General features: G+C 35.7%; 2 protein-coding genes across 3 annotated transcripts; one reads left to right on the forward strand and one right to left on the reverse strand.

Moving 5' to 3' along the window:
• Positions 1–120: 120 nt before the first annotated feature.
• Positions 121–8,713, reverse strand: LOC104600706 (uncharacterized). Its single transcript, XM_010263802.3, has 8 exons — positions 8,437–8,713; positions 7,869–7,987; positions 7,161–7,243; positions 6,908–7,029; positions 2,655–2,819; positions 1,646–1,739; positions 648–849; positions 121–479 (listed from the first exon to the last, which is right to left on the reverse strand). Exons 1-8 carry the CDS (start codon positions 8,627–8,629, stop codon positions 447–449), a joined length of 1,011 nt encoding a protein of 336 aa, XP_010262104.1. The 5' UTR covers positions 8,630–8,713; the 3' UTR covers positions 121–446.
• Positions 8,714–15,093: 6,380 nt separating this feature from the next.
• LOC104600808 (uncharacterized) lies at positions 15,094–17,722 on the forward strand. Of its 2 annotated transcripts, none has more exons than XM_088893652.1 (2): positions 15,094–16,079; positions 17,306–17,722. In XM_088893652.1, exons 1-2 carry the CDS (start codon positions 15,277–15,279, stop codon positions 17,454–17,456), a joined length of 954 nt encoding a protein of 317 aa, XP_088749778.1. In that variant the 5' UTR covers positions 15,094–15,276; the 3' UTR covers positions 17,457–17,722. The 2 variants fall into 2 exon arrangements, with proteins under 2 accessions (XP_088749778.1, XP_088749779.1); XM_088893653.1 differs by having other exon boundaries at positions 15,102–16,079; positions 17,315–17,718.
• The last annotated feature ends 217 nt before the right edge of the window (positions 17,723–17,939 follow it).

Raw genomic sequence — 17,939 nt, forward strand, 5'->3', positions numbered from 1 at the left:
ACCTTTCCCCCACAGAATTGGTAACAAATGCAACCTTCATCGAAGAATATCAACTGGGATTGTTTTCGGCTGCAAGTTTATTTTAAATGGACTTTGCACGCAAGGATGTACATACTCTCATGAGTGCAGAATGTTTGGTAATATAAGCCCAATATATTTAGTAGTAGTTATTACAGAAAAATAAAGTAGGTGCACTACTCAAGACAAGCTGATGAAGTCATGAAGATAATAATCAAAACTGAAAACTGAGAAGGCCAAATTTCTTCACAAGCTCATTCTATAGATAATAGTCCCAATATACACTATCTCCTAAGCTGTTTTTTTTTTTTTTTTTTTTGGTTTCTTTAATTATTCCAAGCCTCAAAATCCTGTCCCAACAAGGTGGAGATATCACACTTATTCAATTAGTAGATCAGCACCATGGCTCACTGAGTCCAGTAGAAGTCTCAATTGTCTGCAGGTGCATTAGCAACTTCCACCTGTATTAATCGAATCCATCAGTATCATGCTTAAGATAGGCCTTTGCACTGACAATTTAGTAGCCAATTCTATCTTCCTTGGTTTGGTGAGCTCTTATTCTACTAATATTTGAAGAGACATCAGAATCTTGAATGAACAAACTTATCTGCTCTTGCACACGATGGTACCTGGTTACGAATATCCTTGTCTTGCTGCAGGCCTGCCCTTGTGAAGTCTAACACCACTGAAATTAATTCAGCTTGATGTGAGGTATATCCATGATCAGCCCCTTCTATTATGTGGATCTTGTGGTTGCGTATGATCTTGGCAAATTCCAATGCATCTTCAGCTGGCACAATTTCATCTTGAGAACCATGAACTGTCAAGACCCTGTAAATAGTTTCAGAGATGATTCAATACACATGGGTAATGAAATATAGATGATTGACATAATCTCTTTTGTTGGTAGCTAGAAGTTCGCAATCAAAGGTTAAGCCAGATGAAGTTTTTAATAAGAAAGCCTCTGCCCATGTTGAGTAAATAAGGTTCCCTTGGTTATTATAAAATAGCTGGAAAAGTTTTGAATCTGTAGAAATTAATTTATTGCTCTGGCTCTTTCATGGTCAGAACTTTGTTTTTGGCCCTGCTACATACAGGCAAAGGCATCCTAAGGAAACAAGCCTAGTAATATATATGCTTTTACTCTGATACTGGATACCTGTTCAAAGGTGCTTTAGTTTGTTTCGTGCAGAGTATCTTGTGAACATAAGAAGTACAACGGGAGAGTACTCTGGAGTTCCTTGGACAAAGTGGATAAATTAAGGGATAAATTAGGCAGAAAAGAAAGCATTTACCGTTCTACTTTTTCAACTTTACTTTCTCAATAGGACTTCTGGTTAGATTCTGCATTCCATGCATACTACAACTGCAGTTGTTATGTAAAATACAGCATATTGGAAACGAAGATAATGCAGAGATTAAATAAAACATGTAATTATTGCCTTAAAGAAAAGGAAAAACCAAAACAAAATATAACTAATCATAATTTATCTAACAAGCATAATCTTACAAGTAAATATTATTTTTCTGATGCATAAGTTTCTTAACAATATAAGAGTACCAACCCTTTACGCATTATGGGTATGATCAAACAACAATGGAACTGTTGGATGGAATGTAATCCAACCTGCATTCCTTTTCAATCAAATGACATGCTACAGCCATGTCAGCATTTAGGCGATCCAACAAACTTTCCTCGGTCACACGATACTCAGCTTTGCCTAAAATGCAATTAAATATCAATCAGCTATTCTGATAATGTTTATATCATCTTCAAACAAGAAATTAGGATCAAAACATGATTCCTCATAATTTTCTGAACTTAATATTGTCAAAGCCTAAGAAAATATGATAAAAATTACATGGCAAAGACACATGTTTTAAAAGACACAAAAGCAATTAGAAGCACTAAAGGAACCAAAGGAATGTATATGCTTCTTTTCTTAAGGCTGTGTTTGGCTGCAATGCAAATAAATTTGGACTGGTACAAAACCATGGCAATGCAAATGATTTGAGTGTAAATTCAGACCTGTTTTTGTTTCAAATTTTAGCTTATTTTGTTTGATTGCAGTACAAATGAAGTAAATTAAGCCATGAAGCAGAATAAAGTAAAATCCAAAACAAAATTAAACAAGAATTTGCATATTTTAAATTTGCACTCCCATGGCAATGCAAATGATTTGAGTGTAAATTCTGACCTATTTTTGTTTCAAATTTTAGCTTATTTTGTTTGATTGCAGTACAAATGAAGTAAATTAAGCCATGAAGCAGAATAAAGTAAAATCCAAAACAAAATTAAACAAGAATTTGCATATTTTAAATTTGCACTCCCATGCATTAAAATTAGTGCAAATAAATTTGCACTGCAACCAAACACAGCCTAAGTTGTCTGAAGCTGGCTCATTTTGAAACTTCTCCCTAATGTTGATATATAGATAGATAGATAGATAGATAGAGAGAGAGAGAGAGAGAATAATAGAATTGACAAACTGAAAAAGATGGATAAAGTATGTAAAGCCCATATCTGGGAAAAAAACTCTGTATGGTGGTGACTTTAACCACATTCAAATTGAAATAGGATAATGTGAAACATGACCACGAAATTCTTAGATTGAAAATATTAAATAATTGCTTACCTGTTTTATCCTTAACATCAATAAATCCATCTTTCTTGATTCTTTGCAAAAAATCTTTACCCAAGCGACCTTCAATGCCTCTCTCCAGATTAAAGCGGCCAGAAACATTGATAACAGTATGTACATCAGGGTACCTAGAAGCATACAAGAGAACCACATTTCCCCCTGCAAGATCCTTGTTCAGTAACAGCAAAACAAGCTTGATGGAAGACAACACTAAGCTGTTCAGATGGATTTCTGAACTACATACTATACTGTGAATGTGAGCAACAAGATGTTTTCAATTTGCTTCTTTCCCTCTTTTTTTTCTTTTTTTTTTTTTTGGGGGGGGGGGGCATCATTTTGAAATATAAGGAAATAAATGCCTGCTCTTCCTCTGAATATCAATCACATTATATTTAATACTTGTCATACTTATTTTCTGATACAGGCAGTCATACCTTTTCCAAGACCTAACACACTTGTGTTAATGACTTGGGATTGGCCACATGAAATCTGTTCTTCTACTCCATTCCATCAAGGGGCCACTCTGTTTAGATTATAGGTCTACAAGCTTCAACTATTTTTTTAATTATCTTTTGATAGGTCAAGCTTTGACAGCCAGGAATTATCAACCTTCATGTGAAAAATGGTATCATGCTCAAAAATACATTCTATTTAGATAATATGATATTATGATTTAGCTCATTCAGTCTTAAATCTTATATTATCATGAAAATGCTCATGGTTTGGGGGCATATATTTTTCTGCCTACTGCATTTTTAATCTTCTCTGCACAGCATATGAAGGGGTATAGGATTGATATGATCCAAGGATGCACTGGTAATAAATTTGATGAAAACTGGAAATGAATTGATATTTTCCAGAGATAAAATTCACTGTTTGGGTTTGTTAGGCTAAGGTGTCTCTAGGGAAGGTGGATGACGATTTATCTAGAAATATAAGACTGTATGATTTGATTAGGAAGCTAATGTAGGGCTGGAATTCCTAAAATGTTTGTGCCAAAAATGAAATTCCTACAATATGTAGAAAATTCTAGGGAGAGAAAACAAAAAAGTCCAATATCTGAAGATTGGAAAGAAATTTATTCAAACCATTTTAAAGGAATGTTTAAGGTGGATAATTAATGAAGGGGATAGATTTGGAGAGGTTCTTAGATGATTAGGCACAGAAGAACGAGAGATCCCAAATTTAGAGACCATGATTATGTACATGCATGGTGAAATGCATCTCATTTTTCATTATCAGAAGTTCGTATTGAACCATTCCAATACCACAAAAAAATATGAACAGTTTAATGACGTGCAAGTTCAAACCTAGAAAAAGAAGATGCTGATTAGCTCAGTTGGTAAGTTCTTTTGCTGGTTGTGGCAGAGACCTGGGATGGAATCCTGCCTTCACCAGGATATGAGTTTGGGAGATGGCTACCCCCCATTGTGTAGCCCCAGGGAACCAAAAAAAAATCAAACTGAGAAAAAACCCATTTTTTATCTGCATTTTCAACATTTTAGTGGAGGTAAAAAAACATAGTCATTTTCAACATTTTTCAAAGTGCTGGCTTCCAGAATGGCTAAAGTGATTTCACCTCCAATAGCTGAAACCCAAGGTGCCTTCATTGGGGGAAGATTGATTGGGGATAGAGTTCCCATGGCCAACAAAGTAATTGACTCGAGGAAAAGAAGTGGGCATGCGGGGCTGTTATGTAAGGTGGACATGGAGAAAGCCTACAACCATGTAAATTGGAATTTTTTAGATTACATGTTAGGAAGGATGTACTTTGGAGTGAAATGGAGAAATTGGATAAAAGTGTGCCTATCCTCTTCATCTTTTTCAGTACTGGTAAATGGGAGCTCATTTGGGTGGTTTAGGAGCTCGAGGAGCTTAAGACAAGGGGACCCTCTCTCCCCACTATTATTCATTTGTGTGACAGGAGCCCTATCCAGATGGGTAGAGAGAACTTGATTAGGACTGGTGGAAGGTTTCAAGGTGGGAAACGGGGGGTTAGAGATAGCCCTAATTCAATTTGCAAACGGCACTCTTTTTTTTTCTGCGATGCCTCTTGGGAGCAAATCTGGAATGTGAAGGCATTTCTAAGGTGGTTTGAGGTGGTAACTGGTTTACACATCAATATCTCAAAGAGTGAAATAATGGCTGTTGGGGAGGTGTCAAACCTGGAGTTATGGGCAGAGGATTGGGGCTGCAAAGTTGGAAAACTCCCTTCCAAGTATCTGGGTATGCCGTTGGGTGAAAACTGCAAGTCCAAGGCTATTTGGGACCCCATCATAGAGAAAGTGAACAGAAAATTGGCTTTGTGGAAAACCGAATGTTTGTCCAAAGGGGGCAAAGTAACTCTAATCAGAAGTGTGTTGTCATCTCTTCCTGTTTTTTACTTGTCACTATTCCTGATTCCGGCCAGGTGGGTAGCTGTGATAGAAAAGAAGATGAGGGACTTTCTCTGAAGGGGTTGGAAGGAAGAGTCAAAATGCCACATAGTGATCAGGCCAATGAAAAATGAGGGTCTAGGAATCAGGCCAATGAAAAATATCAGCACAGCCATGTGAGGAAAGTGGTTATGGAGATTCAATGAACAACCGAATAGTCTGTGGAGAAGATTAATAGTGGCCAAATATGGGTCAAGTACAAGAGAGTGGGATACTGAAGAAGTTAGAACATCTTATGGATGCTCCCTATTGAAGGCAATTCAAAAAGTTCAACATCAGTTTCTGAAAGGAATAAAATATGAAGTTGAGAATGGCCTCAAGGAGTCAGGGTGATATTTTGGAAGGTTTTCTGGTGTGGAGATGGCCCTTTAAAGACTCTGTTTCCCGATCTAATCGAGATCTCAGTAAACAAGGATGCATCTGTGGCTGAATGCTTGGAAAGACAGAATGGTCAATGTATCTGGAACCCCCAATTCAAGAGAAATTTAATGATTGGGAGGTGGCTTCTTTGGTCAGGTTATTTCAAGTATTGGATGAAGCAAAGAAAACGGGAGTTGGAGAGGACAAAAGGAAATGGCTCTTCGAGAAATCAGGCACCTTCTCTGTGAAGTCCTTCTCCCATAGCTTGTCTAGGGAGGAGCCCTCTGCTTTCCCAAGTGACAGAAGTTGGATCAGATCTGTTCCTTCTAAGCTGGCTTTCTTTGTCTGGTCAGCAGTGCTTAAGATTTTTTTTTTTTTTGATCATTTTTTTTATCAATGTGCTGGATAAGATTTTAACTTAAGATAATTTAGTTAGAATAGGTTTAGAGGTGGAGGACTTGGGATACATCTTATGTGGTGGAACTGTGGAATCCTCTAGTCATTTGCTGATCCACTGCAGTTTTACCCATTGGATTTGGATGAGTGCTGAATCTGTTTGTGGTTAAGATGTGCTTCTCGGCTGATGTGAAGGGATTTATAGCAGCTTGGACACTTGGAGGTTTATCCAGGGCTGGAAAGGTAGCATGGAGTATCCTTCCTGCAGCGGTTTTTTGGGCACTTTGGTGTGAAAGAAATAACAGGCTATTTGAAGGAAGACAAACTCCAAAAGAAGTTTTTAACAGAATTATGGGGATGGTACACTCTTGATTGGCAGTTAATCAGTTATTCAAAAATAGGCATATGTCTTCCTTTTTTGATTCAGACTTCCTATTTGTAAGGAATCTATAGTCTTTTCTTGGTCTTTTGGAGAATTGGAAATCTGTGGATAACTGTTTTCCTGCTGTACAGCTTCTCATTGTATAGAGGCTTCTTTGTAATTTGGCTTTTGATTTTAATAATTACTTTACCTTGCACTCAAAAAATACCAGTACAATCAAACTTTTGTCAACAAGAAGGCTTTACTGATTAGATTGTAAATTCTCCAAAAGCCGCCATAATGGTTCCCTCAGATGTAAATAAAACCATGATTCTTTTATATGCTGCATGGACATTAACAAGTGTCAGAATGTGACACAGATCATTGGTATCGGCCCTGGAAAACCAAAAAAAAAAAGGATTTGGGGGATTGACAGTTTGCAATTCATATCTTTTTTTTGGTAAACAGTGCAATTCATGTCCAGGTTTGGCCTAAAAATTGGTATTTTTAGTCGTATATTACAAATTCAACAAAGAGAAGAGAATCACATGAAGTGTTGTTTCACATTCACTGTTGGTGTCCACACATGTGGACATATGAATCATCTTTGGTTAAAGATATCCATGTAAAATAGGTGCTCTTCTCTTTACAGCTAAAGCTTGCAATATTAACATATAATATATACATTAGCGCACCTTTACTATGACCAAGAATTGCAGTTATTACACGTTTAGCCCCAGAAAAGTGCTTGATTACAGAACGTAAATCATCAGCCTCCCTCCAATAATTACCATACTGAAAAGAACCTTCACTTTCCCTGGAAAGAAGAACATCATTAGCTCATATACTTTAGTAGGGAACTATGGTCTTTTCTGTTTTGTTAATAGGGGTACTCTTTTAATTGTCCTTTTACTGGCAGCTATTTATCTTTTATGGTCACCATCTTACCCATTCCCTGCAAAGTCAAAGCGAAAAGCACTGATTCTTTCTTTCTCTAAAGCAGCAGCAATGTTCAGCATAGTGTTGTTTTCCTGGACATAGAAGCTCATCAAAATCACAACTAAATGACCGCAATCCTAACCTTAGATCATCATTGACAAGAAGAAACCAAATGATATTATGCATCTATATTAAAGTGATTGCTTCAACTTGGATGTTCAAAAGATGCTAAAATTTTCCATCTGATAACATGTATGCTAGGGATTGATGTGTCCAATCTATTGTCTGTTGACTAAAGAAAGCATAGTTATGACCATAGTAGACTAACCAAAATAAATAAATGAAAGAAATTGATACTTTAATAAGAAAAAACACTTTATAAATGTTATAATTTTTTCCAAGTCGTTCTGTACAAGGACCAAGAAGTCGTGCATATCCCTGTAATTATATTCCCTATCTTTGGAATTTTTATGAATATTTGGAATAAATTCACTTGCAGATAATTATGCATATTCCAAAAATGTAAATTAATAAGTATTAATGCACGAGTTTTTACAAAATTTAGGAATAAAAGCACATATTGGAGGTCTGTAAAAAAAAAAAAAAGGCATGGCCGCATGGCAACAAGCCTCAGGGAAACCATTCTAAGAAGATTGTGCACATTAATAGAGCCAAAACATGAAGAGAACAAGTATTTCCAATATCGAAACTACAAACCTTTGAAGATCGAAATCCATGGCACAAGACTACAAGCTCCAATGAACCTGTTTCATGTAAAACCCCCACAAGCTTTTCGCCATGGTCGTTCTGTATTACGATTCTCTGCTGCTGAACCACTGAAAGAGAAAAAATGGATGTATATCAAATGACAACGTTAATAATCCCCAAGATGTTTAAACAACACAATAAAAAAGATTCTATTTTGCTTCTTCTATCAAAACCCCAACAGATTTGTGACTGTAGAGTCAATAAAACTTGTGCTTTTTGTGAGCTTCAACAGGTTTAAAAAAAAAAATAATGTTAGAACAGAAACCGTTTATCTTATTGAACACGAAAATGCTAATTGGAGCTAAAGATGGCATAATTACTACTTCGTTAGAATTTAATCACCAAAAAGAAAAGAAGGGATTCTCCCACCTGCTATCGAACAGGTGAACAGATTCGACCCGACTTTAATGGAAATAATTCTTTACAGAAACAAATTGAATCGATAACGTTCGTTGTTGTTGAATCTCTGTGTTAAAGCATTTCCCATCAAGCCTGACTAATGAGCTATTCTACTTACCTATATCTTGGGTTTGATGGGTTGAAGACGAATTCGCCATCCTCACGGTGCTTCCGAGGTTCCGAGTTCGTGAGGAGACAGCTATGCTGTGAGGAAGCAGGAATCTTGGAGTTGAAGGGTGGTGACTTCTAATTACCGATGAAATTGACAAGGGTGATCGAAGGTTATGACTATAAATAACAAGGGATGCCATCCAATTATGTCCTACTCTTTATTACTCACTCCTTGTTGGGTTGTGATTATTCAATCATGAAAACTAAAAAATTGTTAACGCCTTTGCTCACTCCGTCACTCGTTCTCGGGTTAAATAGGGCTGTTTGGTTACAGCTCAACCTTAGCTAGAATACAGTTAGTTGGTCTGTTAAAATAACAGAAACGCTCACGTGATTGTTCGGATCTCCGACCCTGTGAACCTTACCGCACGGTCCGCACCTACCCAGTACCCATCCATAGACTACAGCCGCACATCGGGATCTGTTATGTTAATTCATGGAAGATATTTATTATGTGAGGTTGTGGTGTTCTGGATGCAAAATAATATGAAAATTGAGCCTTCAAAAAAAGATAATATGAAAATTGATGCAATATAATCCAAATGTAAATGATAGTTAAACATGAATTAATGAAAAATAAATAAATCATATAACATGTTCGAAGTTTAAACTGAATTTGGATCGGACCCCGTAACTACGGAAAAAGTAGGGAAAGGAAGGAAAAAGGCAGGAGGCAATGTTTTCAAGACCGGATCGAACCAGATGATAGGACTGGAAAAATTGGGAATTGATCATCTGATCGGTTTCATTTTACCTTAATACTGTTATTTGGCCAAAAACCGCTGATTTGATTAGTGAGTCATTGACCTGAATGGTTGAACAGTTCATCCTGAGAATGGTTTTTTGAATGTATTTTGGTTTTTAAAATTTTTTATCTTTTGTTAAAATGAGCCATCCATTTGGACCAAATGATCGGACTGTTTGACTCGAGAACCAAACTTCAAAACAGTTTCTTGTCTGGTCCAATTTTAAAAACCTTGATACTAGGTTTGTATATGTTTCCTTTCCTTTTCCTACCTTTTTTTTCAAACCAAACATAGTCTTAAGTTAGGGGTTATTGCTGCAGTACAAGCTTTTGTGATGAAATGCAATATTGTTGTTGTCTCATTCATTTCATTGGTGGGAGTGGGGACGTTATCGTTGATAATTGATATTTTCAGGGTTCACCAGGAAGGAGAAGCCATACACCAAGATTTGGTTGCACAGTTGGACCATTTTCCAATCGATGGCGAACCACAGTCAAATAGATGCCGAGTGAAGCAAGGAGTGCTCCAGGCTCCAGCTTATTAGACTGGTTTAGGTAAATCAAATCCGTTCCATAACTATAGGAATATCATTTTTAGTTAACGTAGTAAAACAAAACCAAAACCGGAACCATCCAGGTTCAATGCAGTGGTAGGATGATCCAGGAGTTGTATTGATTTTAGCTATATTCAATAACTTCTCCCATCGCTCAAGCTCCCCCTTCTCACTGTAAGAGCTGATTAACCCGCTCATATCTACCCGACAATAGAAACCCCCGTTGCTCTTTGTGCATTTAATACCCAACTGATCCAACCCTTCTGTAAATGCCAAATACATTCTTCAAAGCCTTTCCCTATTGATCATACGTAACTACTTGATAAATCTATTATCTAAGATCATAGAGATTCAAAGACGCTGGGTGGGGGCTGAAATGGATGAGAATCTTGCCAATCTTTTAGTAGCAGCCAAAGCATTCTCATTGAAAGTATAGATGACCTCCACCCTAAACCCCGGGAGACAAAGGTCTTTGGATAACCCATATATGATATGGACCCTGCTCCTGTCAAAATCCTCGGTTTCAAGAACATCAGCCACGCACTCCCCTGAGCCGAACAAGATTCCGGTGCTGGAGTTGAGCCACCACCACCAGCTCTGCTGCGATTCCGGAGCTGAGTTCGAAATATCGTAACAAGGTATCAAAACGTGCTTCAGTGTGTCTTTTAGCGTTAGACTATGGCCTTTATCCGCAAACATCATCGCCTTCTCTAGCCTGTATGTCGATGAACTGGTTGAACCGTTGGCTCTACCCTTGAAGAATTGCGCCTCTTCATCATTAGTATTGTCAAAAGTTTCATTTTGAAAATTAAAAAGAATAATGGGCAAAATTGTCTTTTAAATCCTTCCATTAACGGATACTAACGGTAAAGAAGATTTAGTCAATTGGCACCCTACAAGCGCCTTACATGCATTGGGAACATCACCGATTAGCTAGGGGTGTCAATTGGACTGGATTTGGTACAATCCGATCCAGTTCAATGTGTGTCTATTATAAATGGACCAGGTTCAATCCGATCCAATGAATGTTTTAGACCAATTTGGACCAGTCTAATTCAATGTCCGTACTGTTCAATCTGTTCAACTTCATTTTGGTTTAAATTGGTTTCAACCCAAACCCGGTCCATTGGCACATATATTCTTATCTTATATCAATGGACCAGATATATATTGGCTTAGTCCAATCCAATCCAATAAAAATTTGTTACGAACAGACCATGTCCAATCCAATCTAATAAATACTTTAGACCGGATTGGTCCAATCTAATATGTCTTGTTGGTCCATCCAATCTGTCCAAATTAATTTTAGACTGGATGGAGTCTAATCCAAAACTGATTCATTGACACATTTAGATATGACATTAAACAGAATAAAATAGTGGAACAAAAATCATTGTAGCTAGCCCCATATAATTGAGATATGATAATGATGATGATATATTATTTATGTGTATAAGTATACAATTTAACTGCACTCAGATTGGATCGATCCACACTTGAACAAATCTTCTAGATTTGACATAATAAGATCAGCCTTATACATGTTTATTTTGTTTGGGACCCATTCAATCTACGTTGAATTTGTTTATTTGATTTAGTAAACTGAGGGAAGACATTGTTCCACACTGTAATTACAACTTACTTTTATCTAAAGTAATGAAAACTAAACCATTGTGACATGTGAAAGCCTTTGTGTATGATTTTTAGTCGAGTTAAAAAACCAAATTAGATTTGTTTTGTTACTGAAAAATATAAGATACTTTTTATTGGGGTGGGAACGAGGCTGCATGTTTGAAGGAGAAGTCCTCATTATGTCTAAGGGCTTTACTTTAATATGTATATTAGAAGGGGAGCATGAATGAATCATAAATTACCTAGCCAAAAAAAGTCAGACAACATGAAAAACAATAAACAAACATATAAATATCAATATAAGATGCCAGATTTCTTTCTGCTAGAGAAAAAGGCAGGAGAGAAAATAAAAAATATAAAGAAAAAAAAAGGAGAGGGAGCACACTTTATTTTGATTTTTTTTAGAAAATGAATAAAAAACATAAGGAGAGTCACATAATCACCCCTACTATAAGGTATAGATATTGAGTTGAAGCTAACTCTTTGTTCTAGTGTTGCCAATGTTGCCATGTTGGTTTGATCTATTTTGTGTTTCAATGATATTTCCTTTTACTAGAAGAAAAATATATAAGTTAAAGATTTCTATGTTTTATGACAAATTGTCATGGAAAAGATGTTAAGAATCCTACCATGGATGGGTTTGGGCTTGGGCTGATTCCTTCGGCAGCCCAAGCCTAGATTAACCCAACATGACATAGACCAGCTTTTCTTGTTTAGGTTATAAATCCTTAGTATATAATGTTGATACTTGCCTTGGTTTTTTGTTTAGGTTATAAATGTAAAATCAGAATATTTTAATAGTATGATATAATATCAATATTTGCAAATGGTGGTTGTCTAGATATTTTAATCTTTAAATCTAATAACTAAGTTAAGACTTAAGACATTTAAATAAATATAATTAAAAACTCAAAATCTAAACGTCATTTCATCTTTCAACCCTTTTATCTCTACTTATACATGTGCATGTATCCCTTACAATATTGTATATAATTGCAAAGCTTGAGTGATATAACATCAAAATGTAACCAACTTGTCCAAACCTAATCGAACCTGCCCAAGCTCAAGACTGGTCCAAATTGTATTTAAATTAGTTCAGGTTGGGCTTGGGTTTGCAATGAAGAGTTAGTCTTAATTTGACTTGGGCCTATGCTCAAGGTCCCTTAAAGTCGATTCAATCCAATAAAGTTGCATCCTTAACGAGAGAGAGAGAGAGAGAGAGAGAGAGCTAAGAAGGATTTTGTTAAAGTGGGTCTAGGGATTTTGAAGGGAGAGACACTAAACTTTGGATCTACATATTTTTACTAGTTAAGACTTGTCACACTTATTTTTCTTTTAATACAATGAATATACAATATATAAATGTTTTTTGTGAATATTTTTTGTATTTTTTATATGTTTGTGTGTTTTCATATTTTTTAATTATTATTATTTAACAATGACATCAAGGGTTGACACATTTTGACCCAAAATGTTGAATTGTTAATTTGCCACCAAACATGAAAATAAATCCATTTTGAGTTATTTGTTTTTTATTTCTATCATCAATAAAAACAACTATTCTTTGTCACACTTATTTTTCTTTAATTTAATATGGTTAATTAATATAAAATTCAATAAAAGGATGAGAATTAATACCCTAAATATAAGACTTAATGTGAGGAAATTGAATGAAGAAAAGTGTAGTAGTTCAAATTACATTTTGTGCCCTCACAATTAGAGATATACCTAACAAAAATAGAGGTATTCTAGTTAAGACAGGATTCCGTGAATGTTAATGGGAGTTAATACCTTAAATATAATACTTAATGAAAGGGATTTGAAACGAGGAAAAAAGTGGTTACTCAAATTACATTTTTTTCTTTAGAATTAGAGAGACACCAAATTCAAAAATTGGGGTATTTTAGTTAAACAAATTTCTCTCATTCACACTTTTTAATACTAATATAGATATAAACATAGATTAAAGAAAAGGACCCCTATAATCTTTCAAAGCTATTAATGTATGTACGTACGTATATATGTATGTATGTATGTATGAGAGATTTCAAACTTGTTCTGATTATAGAATTGCATGAAACTTGACACTAGACCCATATAATGGGTATCATAACTCGCCACCCATCCTTGCCCTTAGATTAATTAGCTGGGCCAAAATTCAGTTCATACATAACGATAATAACCCTAGAAAACTTTGTATATGGCTATAAAACTAACTTTACTTATATTATTAATGCCAAAATTAGATGGTTAAATCACACCAGATGGAACTAATTTTTATTACACCCATGGTTTTAGTAGGAACCTACTCAATGTTGGTCCTGATTCTTCCAAGATAACAGACAAGTGGAAAGTTATGAGGGCCCAAGACCTCTATTTATATCTAAAAACAAGATGCTTCCAATAAAACATGTACGTCCAGATTATTATTTTGAGGTTGCATTTGAATGCGGTGTAAAAATATAATTACACTGATGGAGTTATATGCTGATTGGTATGAAGTTATGGACCATTGTAAATGAAAAGTGGGATTATCATCGATGTAAATATTTACATCATTTTTATTGAAACTGTAGTTTACTCGATGTGAGTGGAGTTTTACATCGATTTTCGATGTTTAATTATACTCCATCCAAACGGCTACAAAACCAGACCGAAGTATTACACTGGCCTAGTATTTACATTACAGACAAATGCAGGATGAGGGGGCATTTGGAAAGTAATTTGGTGTGGTATTTTGTGCTTTTCAAAACTTGGAAGACCAACATTTAGTCTTTTTCTATTTAGTAATGAAAGATAGGAAGCCAAAAAAACCTAGGCTCTAAAAAGTTAATGGAAGCCTAAAATGGCTAAAAGTATGAAAGCTTCTAAAATTTTTCATTTAACAGCTATATAGATCATGGTAGAGTAAAATACTTATCAAACGGTCTAAACTTGTAAAGACAAGACTCCAAAAGTTCATTATATCTTTTAACAATCTAGAGTGTGAAGAGATCTTCTTAAAAGATTTGCCAAACAGCACCTAAATATATACAATATATTTACATCTCTTTTCAATCCTTTATATTATCATATCGGATATGGGATATTACCATGCATCACACCGGGTTTTCATTGAGATACTCATCAATAATGTTGTTGATATCTTAATTAAAAGAACTTTAAATAACAAGATTATATATATGCAGTGAGTTAATTGCAATGGATATTTATCTTTAACTAGCCCACTAATATATATCGTGACTCGTGAGCATCGATATTGGTTTATTAAAGAGGGAAATTAAATCGCAATAATATCTTTTAATTATCCTGATATCCAGGGGTGATTTGATTTGATTAATTAGGGCTCAATAAGCTCAAGATTGAGTGCACAGCACACACGTAACCGCTGTCAAAACTTAGAAGGAAGCCATATTGTATCACAATTAGATTCGGTTTCAGTTTCCTAAAACTGAATTAGTTGTGGGTGGGTGGGTTGGAAATAACCCCATGTTTAATTTTGGATTTCTTTATTTATAAAATAAAAATAAAAAAGAATTCTAAGGGGGTAGGGAAACAATCAACAGCCAATAGGAAGAGGAGAGAGAATGAATGTTGAAGCTGAGGTGGACAACTGCATGGATGCTCGGGTTTAATTAAGTATATAACATAGATAGAAAGAGGAGCAGATTAATTTCCACCATTTCCATTTCGAAACCAATCTGCTCCATCATTTTTTCCGCAGTAAGAAAAGAAGGAAAAAACACCGGAAAGCCTCTCCTCGTGGACAATTCCCACCGGAAAAGCAGCCGATATTTCCCCACCACCTCGTTAGTCCATAACAATATATCTTGTGTATATATATAAATCGGAATCCATGAGCAACGTCAGGGGCGGCGGTGCCACCGCTTGCGCTGCGTGTAGATACCAACGGAAGAAATGCCCTTCAGATTGTCCTCTCGCGCGTTATTTCCCTCCCGATCGCCAGGGAGATTTCCACAATGCCCACAAACTGTTTGGCGTAGGCAACATTACAAAACTCCTCAAGAACATTTATCCCCGCCAGAGGGACGACGCCATGAGAAGCATTATCTACCAGGCTAACGCTCGTGCCAAGGATCCAGTCGGTGGGTGTTTGAGGATCGTTCGGAGGTTGAATCAACAGATCGATCGAGAAACCATGGAGCTCAAACTTGTTCTTCGTCAGCTCGCTTTTTACCGAGCACATGCACATCAACAGCAGCAGTACCAGATCCCAATGCAAGAAACTGCATCCCTCTTCCATCATCTACATCATGGAACATTAATTAATCCCGATCCTATCAATACGTATAACCCCTTTCATCACCTTGATCGACAACAACCTCAACACCAACCTCTCCATATTGATGATCAACTTCAACTGCGACAGGATTCTCTTGTTGCTGATAATCAGCAGTTTCACGGTGGTCTGAATCAATGGACGACCATACAGGATCCAAGATCAATGGTCATGCAAGACCCCGGCGGCAGTAGTAGACTTGAGACAGAGGTGCTATCCCCATTATCATCGTCGTTGAATGTGAAGAACCAGCCACAACTCTTGAATGAATCCGGGGACATCATCAAACCTCTTCTTGGCATATTTGACGAAAGAGAATCGCTTCCTTACGATTCTAAAGAACCAACCGCCCAGTCCGGGTACGTGATTATCGTTTTATATAAAAACATTTTTAATTGAAATTGAAAATATTAATATCATCATTTAATAAATTGGATTTGGAACAAGAAAAAAAAGTTGATTTAATGAGATAGTTATACGTCGAGAACTTTTCAACTAATTTTGTTCAAAGAATCTAAACTGGAAGACACTTGTAAACAAAGATTTGATCGATGATGTTATTACATTTTTTTGTTTTCGAGTTCAACGGAATAAAAAAAAACTTGTAAACAAAATGTGATTTCAATCTTTCTTTTGGCTAAACATGCAATATTTGATATCAATTGAATTGAAATGGGAGATGGGTTTTCCTTATTGAGGTCATTATATTAACCGTATACTCATTAGCAATTATGGATTAATATAATTTTATATCTGCTAATGAATTACAAGTTAGGCGCTATTGTGAATAGGCAACCCTCAGAGACCTAGCTATCTTAATTATGCCAGACCCACATTACCTACTATAAGAATTCACAAAATTCTCCCAGAATTCTATTTTGCCTAGTTAACTGTGGGGAGTACTGAAACCTAATTTCAGAACGTGAACTACATAAGATTGATTTTTGGTCATTCTCAGGCAAGTATGAATGAGAAATGATACATTGAGACAATGAATGAGGCTTTTACATGGGACTTTTCTTGAGACATTACTTCCATATCAAGTGAAAATTCTTAAACAAGGTGACTGAGGGCACTATCACTGTATTAGTTTATATGGTTTCAACCTCTGGAAAGAACCTTATTTGTTTTTGGTACCATTGCTGTTATTTTCATCCTGAAACGTTCCGGGCTGTTTAATACAAACTAAAATAAACTGTAATTTGAGGCTGTTTTATAGTTTGAAACAGGCATTACCTGAATAAATGCATGTATGGGAGAATGTTGTAGATTCTTGCTCTAGAGAAGATGAAGACTTTAATCATTCTAACTGAAGTGACTCTCGAGTCTCTATGTAGTGTGACAAAACACAAAATATATCAAAGATTACTCCGTTTACGATAATTTCACTGTCCAACTGACCAAATGACTGAACAGAATTATTGATTATTGAATCAATTTTCGGGTCCCAGTAATCCATATATATATATAATAGTGATTTAGTTTATGTGCTCTGAGCCTTTACAGAGAAAACTATAGAATAATCGGCAAACTATATCTTTTTTATGTGCTCTGAGCCTTTACCTCCCAAATAATAGTGATTTAGTTTTTGCAGTGGAGAAGTTGTTTCAAAAGAAGCAGACAACGAATTCAACTCGATGGTGCAAAAAGGAGATAACGATGCCATGGAAAATGTACATGATTTGAAGGGAGCGGCTTCTTTGTTCACTCTTACGAACTCAACAGTGACGGAGTAGACATTTCTCTCTCTCTCTCTCTCATGTGTGTGTTGTGTCTTTTGCTTTGTAAATAGATAGGGGTAGTCATATAGGAAAAATGTCAGTTTGTAATACTGAGGACTTTTTTCTTCACTTTGCTTAGGTTTTATTTTACTTCCTCTTCAATGAAAATGGGAAAAACAAGGAAAAAACTGAAAAAAAAAATCAGATTTTGCTTTCTCATACTTTTCTTTTCAGGACAGATGAAATTACAATACAAACAAACCAGGTATGTATTTTTGAGTAACACATCTTCCTTAAACAACTTGTCAAATGATAAAAATAAGCTTTTAAATCTCTTAGGGGAGTGCAATGTTAGAAATAAATAGAAATACGGGACTATGTTAATAGTCTTTATATTTTTTAAAAACTATTAAACTATTAATTATGATAGCACTTATATAGGTAGGTATTTGGATTTAAACAATCCATGTATTTGGATTTAACTTTTATGGCTTGCAC

The sequence above is a fragment of the Nelumbo nucifera genome, chromosome 8 (assembly GCF_055504915.1).
Source record: "Nelumbo nucifera cultivar China Antique chromosome 8, China Antique-T2T, whole genome shotgun sequence".
In the NCBI taxonomy this organism is placed as follows: domain Eukaryota; kingdom Viridiplantae; phylum Streptophyta; class Magnoliopsida; order Proteales; family Nelumbonaceae; genus Nelumbo; species Nelumbo nucifera.